At 47.5% G+C, this 19,260-nt stretch overlaps 3 protein-coding genes across 10 annotated transcripts in view; 2 read left to right on the top strand and 1 right to left on the bottom strand.

Annotated features, from left to right (window-relative positions):
• Positions 1–656, top strand: part of GLS2 (glutaminase 2) — a 13,320-nt gene extending 12,664 nt beyond the window's left edge. For all 5 annotated transcript variants that reach the window (XM_003481629.5, XM_005663887.4, XM_084956008.1 and 2 more), the window contains one exon: positions 48–656. In XM_003481629.5, coding sequence (XP_003481677.1) covers positions 48–204 — 157 coding nt within the window. In that variant the 3' untranslated portion in view covers positions 205–656. The remainder of the gene's footprint in view (positions 1–47) is intronic.
• The window catches only part of SPRYD4 (SPRY domain containing 4), a 10,682-nt gene extending 8,013 nt beyond the window's left edge, over positions 1–2,669 (bottom strand). For 2 of the 3 annotated variants that reach the window (XR_002344303.2, XR_014803377.1), the window contains exons 1-2: positions 2,562–2,669; positions 1,485–2,194 (exon numbers count right to left, since the gene is read on the bottom strand). Coding sequence is in view for 1 of the 3 variants with exons in the window: in XM_003481630.5 (XP_003481678.1) it covers positions 1,656–2,194; positions 2,562–2,646 (624 nt within the window). In the remaining 2 variants the exon portion in view is untranslated. Of the gene's footprint in view, positions 1–621; positions 2,195–2,561 lie in introns of those variants that run through there. The other variant, XM_003481630.5, reaches the window with a different exon arrangement.
• On the top strand, positions 2,115–19,260 carry MIP (major intrinsic protein of lens fiber). 2 transcript variants are annotated; one of them, XM_021092895.2, is made up of 6 exons: positions 2,115–2,227; positions 12,672–12,824; positions 13,644–13,874; positions 14,557–14,721; positions 15,139–15,219; positions 17,658–19,260. In XM_021092895.2, the coding sequence occupies exons 3-6, from the start codon at positions 13,755–13,757 to the stop codon at positions 17,841–17,843; spliced, it is 552 nt and encodes a 183-aa protein (XP_020948554.2). In that variant the 5' UTR covers positions 2,115–2,227; positions 12,672–12,824; positions 13,644–13,754; the 3' UTR covers positions 17,844–19,260. The 2 variants fall into 2 exon arrangements, with proteins under 2 accessions (XP_020948554.2, XP_084812200.1); XM_084956074.1 differs by lacking the exon at positions 2,115–2,227 and adding an exon at positions 2,742–3,394 and having other exon boundaries at positions 12,672–13,874.

The following is a 19,260-nucleotide window of genomic DNA, read 5'->3' as shown; positions in this document are numbered from 1 at the left end:
TCCTGATGTCTTCTTTGCCTGATCGTACTCTTCGTTCCTCCTCTCAGGTGGGGCAACATTCCCATGGATGATGCTGTGCAGTTCAACCACCTGGAGGTGGTGAAACTGCTACAAGATTACCAGGACTCATACACCCCATCCGAGACTCAGGCTGAAGCAGCAGCTGAGGCCTTGTCCAAAGAGAACTTGGAGAGCATGGTGTGAGCATGGGGCATGCATGGTCCCTGCACAAAAACAAGCACCAACTGACCACACACTTAACACATAACCACCAAATGCTACAGAGAGCTGTGCTGCTTCAGTGAGGACCAAGACTTAGGCCAGTGCTTTCTGAGAGTCAAAATACCCCATTCCCTTGGCAGACAGAGCTTAGAGAAGTGCCTTTGTGGACACCTGATGTAGAATTATCCATGGAGACTGTGGGCTTCTTCAAGGGACAAGCCAATAGCTTAGCCCACTCTGAATCATTCCAGGTCTTTACCCAGGTCCCCTCCTCTGAGAGACAGAAGAGGGAGGGAGGGAGGGAGAGGGGCAGGCTTTAGTAGTCTGGAGAGATGTGCCCTCCTTAGCTAGGAAATGCTGCTGCTACCACTAAGAGCAATTTTATAGACAGAGAAAGTATTTTGTGCTCAAATAAACTTTAATTACACAAATCATTTTTGCTAGACCCAGTCCTTCTCTTTCTCTCCTAGGGGCATCCAGCTGCATCACCATCATAAAGGTAGAATAAGATGGAACCACAGGGTCAGAAAAAGCCCAACAATACATATTTTACATACATACTCACCCCACAAAGTTTTCCTCAATCCCAAATACTGCTTTAGGTTAAGTGTATTCTGCTGCCAAGTAAATGCTTGGGTCTGGGCAGGCCCCAAAATGGACTGTGCAAGACCTCAGGCCTCCCTCCTCCCTCTGGAAGTTACAACTATAGCAGAAATGAAGACAGAACTTCTCAAGAATAAAGTTTCTAGCACTAATCCCCTCAGCATCCCCCAAGTGTCTCTTCCCCCCAGTCATGATTTTAACTGGCCCAATGACTACAAGACTGACCAGGCGTTAGAGGTTTACAAATTAAGGCAGATGGACTCGGGGTGAGAAGAGCTACAGCTGTGTGGGGCTGAGAGTCTGTAACATTGAGATATAGAAAGGAAGGCTGTTAACATTCTGACACAGTCTGTAAAGCACTTTCTGAGGGAGCCAGAGCCCAGACTCTGTGTACTGTACAGAAAGGGCCAAGTCATTGACTGCACCACTCCTTCAGCCAGAGGTAGAAAGGATTTACTCTGGAGAGATTCCGTAGAGCCCCCAAAACAAGTTATGTGTGGGCAAAGGGAGGAAGAGGTAGCACAGTGATGAATAAATTCTAACAAAGCTGAAAGGTAAGACTCCAGGACTGAATACAGTCTGAGAAAGTACATTCATGGTAGCCTAGGAAATTGGCAGTAGTTTGGGGGAGGGGAGAGGGTGGCTGGCTGTATGCCTACCTTTCACAGGACGGGAAACAAAGACGACTGAGATATTGCACAGAGGACCTGTCACTGAACTAGTGACAGGTGGGAGCTGGTACTTGCTTGGGCCACAATTAAAAGGTTTCGGACACTTTTTGAGCAGGAGGCTGGCCAAGAGCATGATTAGGGACTTCAGTGATGGACATATTAGAGGCCTTCTGGTACCTCAAGCCCTGAGTGAGTCAGCAGTTCTCCATCCCAAAGGGCAAAGGCAGGCACCACTGGACCCCGGAAATCTGTCTGTAGTGTATGGACCACAGCAACCCGGTTCACATCCACCAGGCTCAGCTTCTGGGCCTCATACTCCAGCAGCAGCCCCACCTTCTCTGGCTGCCCAATGCCCTCAATAGGGGCCTTCTCGTTGGCCAACATGGTGTGCCACTTGCGCTGGGCATAGGTGAACACCCAGGAACGGTCGTCAACACCGATGCAGCTATCCCGGGACATGTCCACATCTGCCACTCCTATCCGGAATTGCTGTGAGCGCTTCACTGTCACCTCCCAGTAGTGTCTGCCACTGGTGATCGCTGTGTCTGCCAACACCACTGCCCACTCCCGGAAGCGCTCCACATTCAGGGCCAATTTTGTGGGCTCCAATCCCACCATGCCATATTTGACACCTGTGTCACTTTTGAAGAGGGCCAAGCTGCTGTGGGCTGTCTTTTCTTCCAGTTTGAAACTGACGCCTGCCGGGCAGAGAAGAGAAACGGGATAATGAGGTGAGCTAGAACTCTAGAGCTAGCGACATACACATATTCTGATCTGAAGCAGACAGTCATGAGATTACCAGGAAACGTGAATCAGAATTTCAAGCGAGAACGACAGTGGGGGCACTTTAGTATGGATAGCCCAAGAAGCCGAAAAGCTTGGACTGGGAAAGCCCTAGAATTTAAGGAAACCAGAGAAGGTCCCAAGTTTGGAATCTCAAGACCAACGCAGATGGGGGAGGGGAAACGAATCGAAGGGACTGGAGTTGTTTCTCTGAGCAGGCTCTAAGAATAACAGACCGAAACTACCTTGGAAGTGAAAGAGAATAAAAGGGGGTAATCCTACCTCTGCGGGTTTCCGCGGCAGCAATCCCTAACCTTTTGGCTCCCCAGCGGCACAGGCACAGTGGACGTGCAAAGGGCAGCGCCATCTTGCGCTCCGGATGAAGAGGACACGCCCCCCATCTGAGACCCGGCTTTCCTCCCGCGGGTTCCCATCACACGTTGCGCGCAAGGGGCGTCGCGCGGTGTGATGACGTAGGGGAGCCAGCGCCTGGCAGGGAGCCGCCATTTTAGTGAGTTCTGTTTGGTTTCACCCGTGCTTGGTCCAATTTATAAAGTTTTTCTGCAGAGAGGAAAGCTGCTCACGTTTTAACTAAATAGGATCTTTAGAAAAAGGATGTAGCAAAATGGCTAGACGTACAGATCTTAGAATTAAACAGTAATTAGGAGTTCCCGTCGTGGCTCAGTGGTTAACGAATCCGACTAGGAACCATTCAGTTGAGGGTTCGGTCCCTGCCCTTGCTCAGTGGGTCGACGATCCAGCGTTGCCGTGAGCTGTGGTGTAGGTCGCAGACGCGGCTCGGATCCCGCGTTGCTGTGGCTCTGGCGTAGGCTGGCAGCTACAGCTCCGATTCGACCCCTAGCCTGGGAACCTCCATATGCCGCGGGGAGCGGCCCAAGAAATGGCAAAAAGACAACAACAACAACAACAAAAAAGAATTAAGCAATAATTGGATTCGAACCCGGCTCCTCTGTTTGGCTTTGGGCAAATCAGTTAACTTCTCTAAGCCTTAATGGTTTCACTTGTAGAACAGAAAAATGTCTAGCCGTCAGGCCCTAGTAAAAATTAAACCAGAGAACAATCTAGGATACATCTTGACAAATAGCAACCACTGGGTAAGTGGTTGTACTAATAAATACTGAGTACTATAAATGTTGGTTTTGTGTTTTCAGCGCTGGCAATGGAAGGTTTAACAACAGAGAAATATCACTATTTTGGTTCAGAATGGAACTTAGGAGATGGGTGATTATGGCGGGCCTACATTTTTAACATTTTTATTTTCTTGATATTCTACATCCCTGCGTTTCAGACTGTTCACTTCAGGTGGGAGAGCCCCAGTTTCCTCAAGATCTCAACATTCTGCTGGCCAGCCCAATAAAATTTCCCTGCTTTAGCATTACAACCACCCATGCTGTGGATATGTCCCTTGCTCAGGCCACTGTTATCCTTGATATGAATTGGGGCTTTTTTGTTTTAAATGTAACCTGGGAGTTCCTGATGTTGTGCAGTGGTTAAGGATATGGATTGTCTCTGTGGCCCAGGTCCCTGCTGCAGATCCCTCCTCCAAGGAACTTCCATATGCTATGGTGCGGCCAAAAATAAAGCTAAATAAATGAATGAATGTAGTAGCTTATAAACTGGTCTCCAGTTTCCATCCGACTGCTTTAATCCAATGTCCACACTACAGAGTGATTTTATGTCACAAATCTGATGATGCACTCCTCTAACTAAAATCTTTCAATGTATCTGCACCAAATTTGCTGGCATTGTCATAAAGCTTTACATGATAGGACTGCTGCCTACCATCGTCTTTCTCACCAGAGTCCCTCTTTCAAAGGTCTGCAATCTAGTGGAGAGATAGATGAGAATATTGGCAGCTGCAATCTGATGCGATACAGGCAAAGGAGAATACATTACTCTAACATATGAGGGTGTGTTGGAGAGAGACTTCCCAGAAACCATAGCTATAGTTTGCAAAGCAAAAATGGTTAAGCAGGAGTTCCCATTGTGGCTCAGTAAGTTAGGGATCAGACTAGTGGAGTCCCTATTGTGGCTCAGTGGTTAACAAACCCTACTGGTATCTGTGAGTACTCCGGTTCAATCCCTTGCCTCGTCCAGTGGGTTAAGTTTCCAGTGTTGCTGTGAGCTGTAGTGTAGGTCGAAGACGCAGCTCAGATCCCGAGTTGCTGTGGCTGTGGTGTAGGCCAGCAACAGACTTCCATGTGCTGAAGGTGTAGCCTTAAAAAAATAAAAAAATAAAAAAATAAATCAGACTAGTATGCACAAGGATGTGGGTTTGAGCCCTAGTCCAGCTCAATGAGTTAAGGATCCAGCATTAACTCAAGCTGTGGCATAGGTTGCAGATTTAGCTCAGTTCTGTTATTGCTGTGGCTATGGCATAGGCCTGCAGCTGCAGCTCTGATTTGACCCCTAGCCTGGGGACTTCCTTATGCCACATGTGCCGCCATAAAAGAAAAGAAAAGGGGGGGAGGTAAAGCAGGTGGGGGAGCCCCAGTTTGCTCAAGACCTCAGCTAATGTCCTCTTCCCAAATAGACACATTTTCTCTAGAGTATCTCATCCACACTGGTGGAGTCCACTATCATCTATTGGAAAAGAACTCTCAAAATCTCTACCCCATATTTCTTTTCTTTTCTTTCTTTTTTTTTTAGGGCCGCACCCTTGGCATATAAAGCTTCCCGGGCTAGGGGGCCAATTGAAGCTGTAGCCACTGGCCTGTGCCACAGCCACAGCAACATAGGATCCAAGCCATGTCTGCGACTTACACTACAGCTCATGGAAATGCCAGATCCTCAACCAACTGAGCAAGGCCAGGGATCAAACTCGAGTCCTCGTGGATACTAGTTGGGTTTGTTAACCACTGAGCCACAATGGGAACTTCTACACCTTATTTCTTTCCTGAGTTCCAGATCTGTATATCCAACAGCTTATTAGACATTTCTACCTGTATGTCCCCTAGTTACCTCAGATTTAACATGTCTAAAGCTATTTGTGCCTTCCTACACAAACATCCACCTCCTCCCCTTCCTCCTCAATTCCCTGACTCAGTGAAATGAAGCCCACAACCACCCACTTGCCCAGGCCAGAAACCTGGAAGTCCTTGATATCCTTGTCTCCCTCACTTCAGAGATTGTTATTAAATCTCTATCATGTTATTCCTTCCCTAAACTGCTGCACTGGCCTCCTAACTAGTCTCCTATTCTCTCCAATGCTGCCTAGGGAATATTTAAAGAGGCAGCTACCTATCTTACCCATTAGATTGTGAACTCTTTTTTCTTTTCTTTTTTTATTATTTTTAACTTTATGGGAATATAGTTGACTTACAATATTGTGTTGTAGTTTCAGGTGTACAGCAAAGTGAGTCAGTTATACATATACATATATCCATTCTTTTTCATATTCTTTTCCCATATAGGTTATTACGTAATATTGAGTAGATGTCCCTGTGCTATATAGTAGGTCCTTGTGTGAATTCTTAAGAATGGGGATTAAATCCATTATTCTCTGTGCTTCAGGACCTCATTATACCCTGTAATACAAGGAAGTGTTCACTGTCTTTTTGTTGGTTGATTTGTTGCTTTTGGGGGCCTATCCCCATCCCCATGGCACGGGCTTGTGGAAGTTCCTTGGCCATAGACTGAACTCATGCCACAGCAGTGACCCAAGCTGATTCAGTGACAACGCTGAATCCTTAACCTGCTATGCCAGAGGAGAACTACACTTGTTCGCTGTTTTTGAATAAATAAATGTGTAGAATGTTTTGTGCCAACATTCTATGCATGCAAAGGCTCAATGCAATGGCTCGATGCAATGGCTCATTTCTTCCACCAGGGGTCAGCCTGGCCCAGTCTTTTCATCCACCCAGTACATGAGAAGAGGTTTCTTTTTTTTTCTTTTTGTTTTTAGGGCCGCACTGGCGGCATCTGGGTGTTCCCAGACTAGTAGTTGAATAGGAGCTACAGCTGCTGGCCTACAGTACAGCCATAGCAACACAGGATCCGAGCCGCATCTTCCACCTACACAATAGCTCACAGCAACACCGGATCCTTAACCCACTGAGTGAGGCCAGAGATGGAACCTGAAACCTCATGGTTCCTATTTGGATTCTATTCCGCTGCACCACAAGAGGAACTCTTGATAAGAGGTTTCTATTTTTTTCTGAGTTCCCGTCTTGGCTCAGGGGTTAACGAACCCGACGAGCATCCATGAGAACGCAGGTTCAATCCCTGGCGTCACTCAGTGGGTTAAGGATCTGTCACAGACGCAGCTCAGATCCTGCATTGCTGTGGCTGTGGCATAGACCCGAGTCTTACAGATCCGATTTGACCCCTAGCCTGGGAACCTCCATATGCCTCCGGTGCGGGTCTAGAAAGACCAAAAAAAAAAAAAAATTTAAAAATTTAAAAAGAGATTTCTAGGGAGTTCCCATGGTGGCGCAGCAGAAATGAATTAGACCAGGAACCATGAGGTTGCGGGTTCGATCCCTGGCCTCGCTCAGTGGGTTAAGGAGCCCGAGATGCCGTGGGCTGTGGTGTAGGTCACAGATGCAGCTTGGATCCCGAGTTGCTGTGGGCTCTGGTGTAGGCCAGCAGCTGTAGCTCTGATTGGATCCCTAGCGTGGGAACCTCCATATGCCGCAGGTGTGGTCCTGAAAAGCCAAAAAAAAAAAAAAAGAAAAAGGTTTCTATTCTTTTCAAGCCTAGGGGCAAAAGTGTGAAGGTGATACTTCTTTTGGAAAAGTTCTGCTCTGTCAATACTTTGCATTTTGGCAGTAATGAGAGAAAAGTTCCAGGATTGTGTTTCTGGGGTATTTCTCCTTTGGTTTCACCCTGATCCTGAGAGCTAAAGCAATTACTGCACATTTCTAACACTGTCGCTCAGACATAGCTCTATTACTTTATTCTCCGCTCAGGGAATAGTTTCTTACCTGTCATCTCTTGCATTATTTCACTTTTACAGGGTGACTATCCATCTGATAAGCTCACCCTCATTCTGATGATTTACCTGGCTCATTGCTAATGAACAAGTAACTCTGAACATTTCCATGCATAATAATTAGGAAGTGATAGAATTTTACTTGACAGAGAAAAAAAGGAAAAACATTCAAGGTATAGGGAATAGCTTAGACTAAAGCACTGGGTTATGAAGCAAAGTGGGGTTTTGAGAATCACAATATTGGGAGTTCCTGTTGTGGCTCAACAGGTTAAGAACCTGACTAATATCCGTGAGGATGTGGATTCAATCCCTGGCCTCGCTCAGTAGGTTAAGGGTCCAGTGTTGCCATGAGCTGTGGCATAGGCCAGCAGCTGCAGCTCTGATTCAACCTCTAGCCTGGGAATTTCCCTATGCCTCAGGTGTAGTCCTAAAAAGAAAAAAAAAGAAGGGAAAACAAAAAACAAACAAACAAACGAAAACCAAGAAGCACAATACGGCCAGAGTCTCATGCTACGGAGATAAGGAAAGCCATTGGAAAAGTTGAGGGTGGATGATGAAGAGTCATGTATGCCATGGAGCTCCCGTCGTGGCACAGTGGAAACAAATCCGACTAGGAACAATGAGGTTTCAGGTTCGATCCCTGGCCTTGCTCGTGGGTTAAGGATCCGGCGTTGCCATGACCTGTGGTGTAGGTTGCAGATGTAGCTCAGATCCTGCATTGCTGTGGCTCTGGCATAGGCTGGCGGCTACCCCTCCAACTCCACCCCTAGCATGGGAACCTCCATGTGCCGAGGGTGCAGCCCTAAAAAAAGAGTCATGTATGCCATGACAAGACTGTCCTTCAGGCACTCAGGAACTGTCGAAGGGAACACAGGAAAATGACAAATTACTGGTACTTTTACAACAATAAAGCCGCCGGCGACAAGGAGAATGAATTTGGAGGGGATGAGACTAGAAACAGGGTTAGTCAGGGTCTGAGGCTGCTAGGGTTCTCGGGTGAGACATGGTGTGGGCTCAACTCTCTAAGAGGCAGAATGGATGGAACTTTGGTGACTGGTTAGATGGGAGTGAGAGGATGAGGGAAGGAAAGTTTATTCATAGGTTTCTGACTTAATGAAAGGATACATACAGAGGGAAAAGCATATTTGGATGGGGGAAGGTAATTAGTTCAATTTGGGACAGGCTGAATCTGTGGTCGAGCAGACACTCACATAGGTGAAAATGTTCTGTAGTTATATGGATATACATTTCAAGGGAATGGTGGATGAAGATGAAGTCATCCAAGGAGAGGGTATAATAAACTAGGGTAAGCAGGGAATGAACTGAAGGTACAGTCCTAGGGAATACCAGTATCTGAAATGACACATATAAAGTGCTTAGAACAGAACCAGACCCATAGTGAGCACTGAGGTCGTATCTGACTCCCCAGGAAAGAAAGTAGAGAAGGAAGCAAGGACAGGATGGGCCGGTCTGTTTACTCTATTTCTTGGATTACCCCATTTCTAACATGTTGGGGCCCTGACCCAATCCAAGTGCTAATTGGAGCCCTTAACTCTGAGTGGGGTGGGGGGGTGCACTCGGAGCTTGGTGATTGTTCTGGACTTTGCCAGGAGTCAGCAGTCAGCAAAGCATAACCAGAGAAAGAGAGAGAAGGGGGGCCCTCAGGAGCTAGCCAAAGGGGCTGCTAGGCTAGCTTGTGCTTTGCTGGGGCCTTTGTCCTACTGAAACTGTCCACACAATGGAGCTGAGTTACATGCTGACCTGGCATTCTGAGTACAGGGATGGGAGAGAGATTCCACATGGTGGAAGCAGAGATGGATGGTCACCCAGCCCCTCAGGACCACATTGCTATTCAACCACGTTGTGATTGCTAGAGAAGGTCCAGTACTTAATAATCATAAATTATGTTTATAGCTGATTAATTCATGAATCAGTTCATTTATACTTTAAGGCAGCTAACTTATGTGTATATTGCTTGGGCACATCCCATAAATCCTATACGATCAGCCGTGTAGATATTTTTATGGAACTCAATTTTGGTTTATTTTTTAGGTCCTGATGACATGGGTGCCTAGGAGTAGCTTCAGAAAGGTCATGAGTCAGTCCTGGGCAACCTCAGAGATGGCTGTGGTAATCACGTAGGACCCACGGTGGAAAAATGCAGCAAGACCAATAGCTCTGCCTGCAGATTCACTAAGCTTTCTAGATTCACCTGCTCCCCCGTATGGATTATGCTTCCTAGGGCACTTCTCTGGGACAGAAATGCGCTTCTTCTTCTTCTTCTTTTTTTTTTTTTTTTTTTAGTCTTTTTTCTTTTATGGCTGCACCCGTAACATATGGAAGTTTCTGGGCCAGGGATGGAATCTGAGCTGGAGCTGTCATCTGTGCCACACCTGCAGCAACACCGGATCTTTAACCCACTGTGCCAGGCCAGGGATCAAACCAGTAACACCACAGAGACAAGCCAGATCATTAACCCTCTGGGCCATAGCAGGGAACTCCCCAGCAATGGGCTTCTTTATTAAAGGGGGAGTAAACTTAGGGTCAGTAGCCCCAGGAATATAAATAGGTTAGAAGTTTGAAGGTTAGTAACCAAGAATAAACCGCAGTTTAGAACTAGATGAGAGGAGTTCCCTTCATGACTCAGTGGTTAATGAACCGAACTAGGATCCATGAGGATGTTGGCTCAATCCCTGGCCTTGCTCGTGGGTTAAGGATCTGGTGTTGCCGTGAGCTTTGGTGTAGGTTGCAGTCACGGCTTGGATCCCGAGTTGCTGTGGCTGTGGCGTAGGCCAGGCTGCTACATCTTCAATTTGACCCCTAGCCTGGGAACCTCCATATGCCGCGGGTGTGGCCCTAAAATAGAAAACAAAACAAAAAACAAAAAAACTGGATGCTAGTCCAGGATGGCTACTCCATGCCATTGTGACTTAAAATGACCTTGTAACCACCCCAAGTTTGTTATTTTACAAATCACTCTTCTCCATTTCCGTAGTTCCTAGTGTGAAAAATTTGAAAAATGTTTGTATGTTTGTTCACTTAAGGCCAGAAGAGAGAAAGGTGGAGCATCTAGAAGGAAATTTTTTTGACAACCCCTCGAAGAAACCCCAAATACAAGAATGGAGTAGATTAATAGCAGAAACATGAACAAATTAGGCAGAAAGAAGACAAAGATGAACTGGGGTGTGTCCTGGGTGACCCCAGGAGTATCTCCCCCAGGAATCCCCTGTGCTCCCAGGCAATTCCTCAAAGGTGCCTTCCTTTGCAGATTCCAGTGGCCCAGGTGCTGGTTCAGCATTGGTTCCATCTCAGTGCTTGACTCTGTTTCTGTTGAGGGATGAGAATGTCCTTAGCATGTCTTCCCTGGAATTCTTCTCACTGCCTTCCAGAACCTCGAGTCAGCTTTCCTCTTTACCTCTCTGGCTCCTGAAAGCCAGGTCCATAAAGATGATTTTTTTCCCATTGTTTTTAGTTTTTGTTTTTTGTCTTTTTGCCTTTTCTAGGACCGCTCCTGCGGCATATGGAGGTTCCCAGGCTAGGGGTCTAATCGGAGCTGTAGCCACCGGCCTACGCCAGAGCCACAGCAACGCGGGATCCGAGCCGAGTCTGCAACCTACACCAAAGCTCACGGCAACACCAGATCCTTAACCCACAAGCAAGGCCAGGGATTGAGCCAGCATCTTCATGGATCCTAGTCCGGTTCATTAACCACTGAGCCACGATGGGAACTCCCATAAAGATGATTAGGGAGTGAAAGAATGAGTCTCTCCCTTCACTGTGAGCCCCTCCCTCAGTGAGTGTGGGGTCAAAGGGCTAAGGGAAAGAAAAAGCTTGGTGGGAGAGTGAAAGGCCAAGGCTAGGGAGAGTGGATGCCCAGGTGTGAGAAGGTGTGAGTAGTAGATGCCTGGGGCCCCCTGGGAAGGGCACCGACTGGGGGTGGGGTGGCAGGGTGGGAAAGAGGCTCCTCTCTACGGCTAAAGGACAAGGTGAGAGATGTTCACTGACATGAGAGTGGAGCTCTCACCTCTTTCCGGCTGCCGTTTTCTCTAGAGTAGGCACCTGAAACCACTGTTCCTCATCTAACATCACCCACTCAGACCTAGAAAAGCCATCTCCAAACTGGGGCAGGACACCCAACAGGGATGCTTGAACAGGCTGGCAAAATGCTGATCTGGGAGATGAGATTCCTGTGGAGAGGAAAAGCCACCATCCTTTTCTATAGATCAAATCTTTCTCCTATTGAAGCCAAGACATTTCCTCTTCTCCCCCATTAAATCCCAGTCCAGCCAAGTGGGGCCCTATTCCCTAACATTCCCTTATTCTTTATTTTATTTTATTTTTTTTTTTTGCTGAAGTTCCCAGGCCAGGGATTGATCCCACGCCACAGCTGTAACCAGAACCACAGCAGTGACAATGCCAGATCCTTAGCCTGTGCTGAGCCACAAGGGAACTCCTGGGGTTTTTTAAAATGATATTTTATTGCCAAGATTTATCCCTTCTGGGAGTTCCTGTCGTGGCACAGCAGAAACAAATCTGACTAGGAACCATGAGGTTGCAGGTTTGATCCCTGGCCTCGCTCAATGGGTTAAGGATCCGGCATGGCTGTGAGCTGTGGTGCAGGCTGGCAGATGTAGCTCCAATTAGACCCCTAGCCTGGGAACCTCCATATGCCGAAAGTGTGGCCCTAAAAAAACAAAAAGACAAAAAAAAATTTACCCCTTCTATTAAGTGTTACTGTGATGATATCCCATTTTAACTGCTAAATAATTTTCTTTCTTTCTTTTTTTTTTTTTTTTTTTTTGGCTTTTTAGGGCTGCATTCACGGCATGTGGAGTTTCCCAGGCTAGGAGTCAAAATGGAGCTACAGCTGCTGACCTATGCCATAGCCACAGGTATAGCCACAGCAAAGTGGGATCCAAGCCGCGTCTGGAACCTGCACCACAACTCACAGCAACACCAGATCCTTAACCCACTGAGTTAGGCCAGGGATCGAACCTGCATCCTCATGGTTCCTAGTCGGGTTCCTTAACCACTGAGCCACAAAGGGAATTCCCTGAATAATTGTCCGTTGTGTGAATATACCATCGCTTATTCATCCATTTTTCTGTCAATGGGCATTTGGGTGGCTTCAAGTTTTTTGCTGTTGTGAACAGTGCTACTTTGAACTTTTTGTACACATCTCCTGGTGCAGATATAGAAAAGTTTCTCTCGGGTATATAAGTGAGAAGTGAAATCCCAGGGTCAGAAAATGTGTGCTTATCTATCTTTATAAGATGATGCTCTACTGTGTTCCAAAATGATTATGACAGTTTACACCCCCACTGTTTATCAAACTGGTTCTGTTATTTTGTATCCTCATCCACATCTGAATTAAAGTTTTTCTGTTGTCAGAATCTCTGCTCTCAACACTCTGATGTCCTACCCTCTCTCCTGCCCAGGGGACATGTTCTAGAAGCAGCACGAACCCATGCAGTCCCTGAGGACCGGCAGTGGTGACTAGGATCTGTGAGCATCACTGGAGAAGATGCAGCTTTTTCCCCGCTCTCTGTCTTTGTGGTTTAAAAGGCCAGGCTGAGGATTTGGAAAAGGAGGTGCTGGCATGGATTGGGGGTAGGGAATCTGGGCTCGGAGAAAGCCAGACACAGCAGAACTATTCTGTCCCAGAGCTGCAGGGTCCACAGATTCCAGCCCAAACCAGCCAATGGGAGAAGGCCCTCTAATCCCAGAGAACTAAAGAATTCTCTTCAGTTATCCACCTTCACTGCTGAACCCTACTCCTGACCTCCACCCCCACCCTTACCCCTGCCCCATTCAGAGGAGCCTGGAGGCCCCCAGGAGCACAGTCTCATACTCCATGAAGTGAATCCAGCTTGACTGGCCTTCCAAGCAGAGTTTGAAGAATGTTCTAATGGAAATGTCAGCCAGGACTATGAAGCCCAACTTTGACATGAAGAGAAAGGCAGACTCCTCCAGTCCCCCTGTTCTTGGTCCCTTTCTCTCAGAGCCTCACACTAGCCCTGGCCCTACCCCCCCCAACCCCGCCTCACACCCATGGCTCTGCTCACCTCCCATTTGAGAAGGGAGGGGAAAATGCAGTTGATTTGCATTTAGAAAATGATCATGGGCCTGGCCCTCTGCAGCAGTGAAGGGGTTAAGAGGCTGGGCCAGCCACCTCAGCCTGCCCCTCCCAGGGATTAAGAGTCCTCTATAAAGGGGACTGTTCATCCAGATCGCGCCAGGGGGGTATCAGGGACCCAGGCATCGTGCCCATCCCCCCTGCCATGTGGGAACTGCGGTCAGCCTCCTTCTGGAGGGCCATATTTGCTGAGTTCTTTGCCACCCTCTTCTATGTCTTCTTTGGGCTGGGGGCTTCACTGCGTTGGACCCCGGGACCACTTCATGTCTTACAGGTGGCTCTGGCCTTTGGCCTGGCCCTGGCTACCCTGGTGCAGGCTGTGGGCCACATCAGCGGAGCCCATGTCAACCCCGCCGTCACTTTCGCCTTCCTCGTGGGCTCCCAGATGTCTCTGTTCCGTGCCTTCTGCTACATGGCAGCCCAGCTCCTGGGAGCAGTGGCTGGAGCCGCTGTTCTGTACAGTGTTACCCCGCCTGCCGTCCGAGGAAACCTAGCACTTAATACGGTAATGGTTGGCCAATTGGGGCGAGGGGAACCCGAAGCTCCCACTTCCTGCCTGTGCAGGTGGATCAGTTCCCCAGGGGTCTGGGATATTGTATGTGAGTGTGTGTTTCAAGGTGGGAAGAATCAACAGGTGCTCTGGAGAGGTAAAGAAGTCATAGAGCCCTGGAACTGAGTTCAGGTCCCAGCTTCCCTCCTAACACCTTGCAGGTTCTTTTTTTTTTTTTTTTTTTTTTTTTTTTTAGGACCACATCTGCAGCATATGGAGGTTCCCAGGCTAGGGTTCAAATTGGAGCTGCATCTGAAGGCCCCAGCCACAGCAATGCCAGATCCTTAAACCACTGAGTGGGACCAGGGATTGATTGAACCCGCATCCTCATGGATACTAGTTGGGTTCATTTCTGCTGAGCCATAACAGGAACTCCACCCTACAGATTCTCGAAGAAACTTATTTTACCTTGTGGGGCCTCCGTTTCCTCACCCATGTAAGCAGGCACATTTATTTCTAGCATGAAGGAGTATTATTAGAATAAATTAAGGAACAAATACAATTACTATGAAGGTGGTTGTATGATGACTCCTCTCCAGGGAAGTGCTGTCGTAAGGAGTTCCTGCCTGGGAAGCCTTGAGCAGGTAAGGCTGCAGCAGCCCTAATGAGCTCCCTCCCTTCTTCTTCCTTTGCCCAGTTGCACCCTGGGGTGAGCGTGGGCCAGGCCACCATAGTGGAGATCTTCTTGACACTCCAGTTCGTGCTCTGCATCTTTGCCACGTACGATGAGAGGCGGAATGGCCGCCTGGGCTCCGTGGCCCTGGCTGTTGGCTTCTCCCTCACCCTGGGGCACCTCTTTGGGGTAAGCAGAAGAGGGGAGTAACCTCTCATTTAAAGATACCGGGACCCCAAAATTTTTTCTGATTTTACTGCTTCACTGTCAAATCGTTACCCATCTCCCTCTGTATCAATCAGCCCAGAGGAATCAACCCTGCTCTGTTCTTCTGCCTTGTGTTAGCATTAGCTAGTCCTTCTTGACCTCCAGATGGTAAGGCACGCATCTTGGGTAAATGGAAGCTTTGCCTAGGGATCCATAGTCTGTCCCCAGATGGGGCATCGGTGACTTCACTCCACTGTGGGACTTCTGTGCAGGTTGTCATTCCCTACTTGCTGCTGGCTGGAAGCAAGGTGCCAACTCTCTGGGGCAAGTGGGTGGTGGGAAAGAAGCTAGGGTGGAGAAGGGGGGCAAGTGTCTCAGTTACAACTTTGTCTTTTGCAGATGTATTATACCGGTGCAGGCATGAACCCTGCCCGCTCCTTTGCTCCTGCCATTCTTACCAGAAGCTTCACCAACCACTGGGTGAGTGAGAGGAGAAGGGCAAAATCCTGAAGCCCTTATGGATGGGTGTGGACTGCAGGTTCCAGATTTGGTTCCTGCTTTCCATCTGGATGTGTTGAGTGCTGTACCAGCTGTCAGCCAAGGGGGCTGTCACCGCGTTTTCTTGCCTGTGTGAGCAAGATTCATTATTTTGCTAGAAAGAGAGGTTTTTGTTCATATTAGTTAGTCAGAGATTTTTACTAAGTATCCACTGGATTCCAAAACTGGGGGCTATTGGAGTTCCCTAGTGGCTCAGTGGTTCAAAGATCTGGAATGCTCACTGCTGTGGTGCAAGTTCGATCCTTGGCCCAGGGACTTTCACATGCCAAGTGTGTAGCCAAAAAAACAAAACAAACAAAACAAAACAAAAACAGGAGTTCCCATCGTGGCACAGTGGAAATGAATCCAACTGGAAACCATGAGGTTGTGGGTTCAATCCCTGGCCTTGCTCAGTAGGTTAAAGATCTGGCATTACTGTGAGCTGAGATATAGTTTGCAGACAAGGCTCAGCTCTGGCATTGCTGTGGCTGTGGTGTTGGTGAACAGCTGTAGCTCCAACTGGACCCCTAGCCTGGGAACCTCCGTATGCCAAGAGTATGGCCCTAAAAAGCAAACAAAACAAAACAAAACAAAAAAACAGACAAAAACTCCAGTAAAATAACCAGGGGACATGAGGACAAACTACTGAAAAGGAAGGAAACTTCTACTCTCAGAGATCAGGGTATGTATGAGCACAAATGGGCCTGAGCCTCATCCCAGTTCTAGCACTTTACTAGCCTTGTGTGTGACCATGGCAAACAAACTCAATCATTCTGCAACTTGGTTTCCTTAACTATAAAATGGGATGTTCTGACAAATAAGTATGAAACTTTTACGCATGAAATATTTAGCACAGAATCTGATATGGAATGAGGCCTCAATAGAAGTTCCAGTTGTGGCTCAGTGGTAATGAACTTGACTAGTATCTATGAGGACCCAGGTTCAACCCCTGGATTGACCTCAGTGGATTAAAGGATCCGATGTTGCTGTGAACTGTGGTGTAGGTCACAGAAACAGCTCAGTTCTCTGTTCCTGTGGCTGTCTCGTAAACTAGCAGCTATAGCTCCAATTCAATCCCTAGCCTGGGAATTTTCATATGCTGCAGGTTTGGCCCTAAAAAAAAAAAAAAAAAAAAAAGACAACCTCCCCCCCTAGCCCCCTAAACGTCTTCAATAAAAATTGGCTATTTTTGGAGTTTTCTTTTGGCACATCAGGTTAAGGATATTGAGTTGTCACCACAGCAGCTTGGCTTGCTGCTGCGGCATGGGTTCAACTCCAGGCCCAGAACTTCCATAAGCCACAGTCATGGCCAAAAAACAAAACAAAACAAAAAAAAAAACTGTCCATTTTTGTGTCGTTTGGCCATATGCCAGCCAAACATATGAAAATAACTCAAAAAATTTTTCAGGAGTTCCTGTCGTGGCTCAGTGGTTAACGAATCCGACTAGGAACCATGAGGTTGCAGGTTTGATCCCTGGCCTTGCTCAGTGGATTAAGGATCCTGCACTGCGGTGAGCTGTGATGCAGGTCACAGACGTGGCTGGGATCCCAAGTTGCTGTGGCTCTGGCACAGGCCAGTGCCTACAGCTCCGATTTGACCCCTAGCCTGGGAACCTTCATATGCCACGGGAGCGGACCTAGAAAAGACAACAACAACAAAAAAATTCAAAATTGTATATCCATTTTCATGGCACCATTATTCACAACAGCCAAAAGGAGGAAACAATCCAATCCTTACAAATTAATGGATAAACAAAATGTAGTCTTTTTTAGTCTTTTTTAGGGCCTCACCCACGGCATATGGAGGGTTCCAAGGCTAGGGGTCCAATCGGAACTGTAGCAGCTGGCCTGCACCACAGCCACAGCAATGCCAGATCCGAGCTGCATCTTCGACCTACACCACAGCTCACGGCAATGCCAGACCCTTAACCCCCTGAGTGAGGCCAGAGATCAAACCCATGTCCTCATGATACTAGTCAGATTCATTTTCACTGAGCCACGACGGGAACTCCCAAGATGGTAAATTTTATGTTATGTGTATCTTACCACAATTAAAAAGAAACTTTTGGAGTTCCCTTTGTGGCACAGTGTAAACGAATTTGACTAGTAACCATGAGGTTGCAGTTCCCATCCCTGGCCTCGCTCAGTGGGTTAAGGATCCGGCTTTGCCACTGCAACTGCACTCGGGTTTGTGGGTGTGCCCCCCCCCAAAAAAAACCCAAAAAACCACAAATAAACAGACACTGATTTCTGCTTAAATAGTGCCCAATTGTATGTGCCAAGTGCAGGATGTTTGTTTTTCAGCAGTGAGATTGGAAAAAGAGCAGCCTTGCTCTTGGGTTGCCTCCCCAAAACTGATTATCCCTTTCCTCTTCTAACAGGTGTACTGGGTGGGCCCAATCATTGGCGCGGGCCTGGGCAGTCTCCTTTACGACTTTCTCCTCTTCCCCCGGCTCAAGAGTGTTTCTGAGAGACTGTCTATTCTCAAGGGTGCCAGGCCCAGTGACTCCAATGGACAACCAGAGGGCACAGGGGAACCTGTTGAACTGAAGACCCAGGCACTGTAAAAGCTCCAGCTGGACCAGAAGGAGTAGGAAGCTTCTGGGTTTACATGGAGGGGCCTGGATGAAGAAAGAGACTGTGGGAGGGGCATGTACTTCTTTATTTTTAAATTTATGTGTGTGTGTTTTTTTGCCTTTTGCCGTGTGAAATCTTTCAAGTTGCATTCATGAGCTGGTTGGTGCAAACTTCCCTTCCTCCCCATCCCACCTCTCTTCGCCGCTGTGCGTGCATGGTTGTTTGTATGACTGTGAGTGAACATGGCTATGTCTGAGTTTGGGGGCATGGCATGAGAGGTAGGGAAGGGAAAAGAGGTGTCATCCTACACCTTCCTCTCCCAACCTGGTGTGGTAAGTATAGGACACCAAGACCTTAAGGCCTTTACCATAGTGCCAGTCAAGTGTATGGCTCTGGGTTTCTGAGGGAGCAGGGAAGCAGTTAGTTACTCCTTAGAGGAGGCAGGTGGAGAGAGAAGTGCAGGAGACTGAGGCATTCCAAGGGTTGGGAGAAGCAGCTGAGAGTTGGAGAGGAAATGGAGGTGTCCACCCCAGATCAGGATGCAGTTGTACCAAAAAGTTTTGGAGAAGTTAACAGGAGAGTGTAGCTTACTTATCTCAGGGATGCTTGCCCCAGGGACTTGGGTGGGGAAGTAGCTCTGAGAAAAGTGAACACTGGAGTTTGAATTGTTCTGTAAATCCACATCAACCTGTCTACACCACTTGGCTGGGTTTTGTTTTCATTCTGGCAGGATGGATCTCTTTGGAGGCCCTGGGCCATTGAGCTCCCCAGCTGAATAAAGGGTGGGTGAACCTAGAATCTGGAAAAATTAAGTAGCTATCCTCCCTGTGTGGCCTCCAGGCAGATGATATTTAAGCCCAGAAGAGCTCCCTTAGGCCAAAACAGGAAATCTGATGCCTGGAGCAAAGGCAGAGGTAGGGGGAAGTGGTGGGAGAGAATTTGACCCTCAAGAGTTTTAATTTACAGCAGACCAAAACACTCTTCAAATGGCATCTTTACGCTTTTATCACCAGTTCTAAAGTCGTCTTTATTTTCCTTTTCTGTGTTTTTCCTTTCACTTTTCTCTCATCTGTCCTTCTCATCTTCAGCAAATCTCTTCTAACTCTACACATGTCCCAGAAATTGATTCTTTCTATCCAACTCTTAATAATTCAAGAGACACCGTTTGATCCCTATCTTCAGTTGATGGGAAAATACTCATCTCAACAGGGGCCAGAGGAGACCCTGACCTAATGATCCTAATGATGAGTACTTATGTTAACCTCTTCCATTTTGAAGCCTCCTGCATGCTTCGCAAGCTTTAAACCTATACCTGTAGTAAGACAGACACCCCAGCCCAGCAAAAGACCACTTTCCCGCCTAGCTCAACTCTCCAATTCCTCACAAATAAAGCCTACCTTTTCTAAC

The sequence above is a fragment of the Sus scrofa genome, chromosome 5 (genome assembly GCF_054392235.1).
Source record: "Sus scrofa isolate SSC_HxYL_T2T_F1_AM1 chromosome 5, Sscrofa_HxYL_maternal_Yorkshire_Landrace_v2.0, whole genome shotgun sequence".
Lineage (NCBI taxonomy): Eukaryota > Metazoa > Chordata > Mammalia > Artiodactyla > Suidae > Sus > Sus scrofa.
The sequence above is the reverse complement of the archived record's forward strand: the minus strand, read 5'-3'. Positions and strand labels throughout refer to the sequence as shown.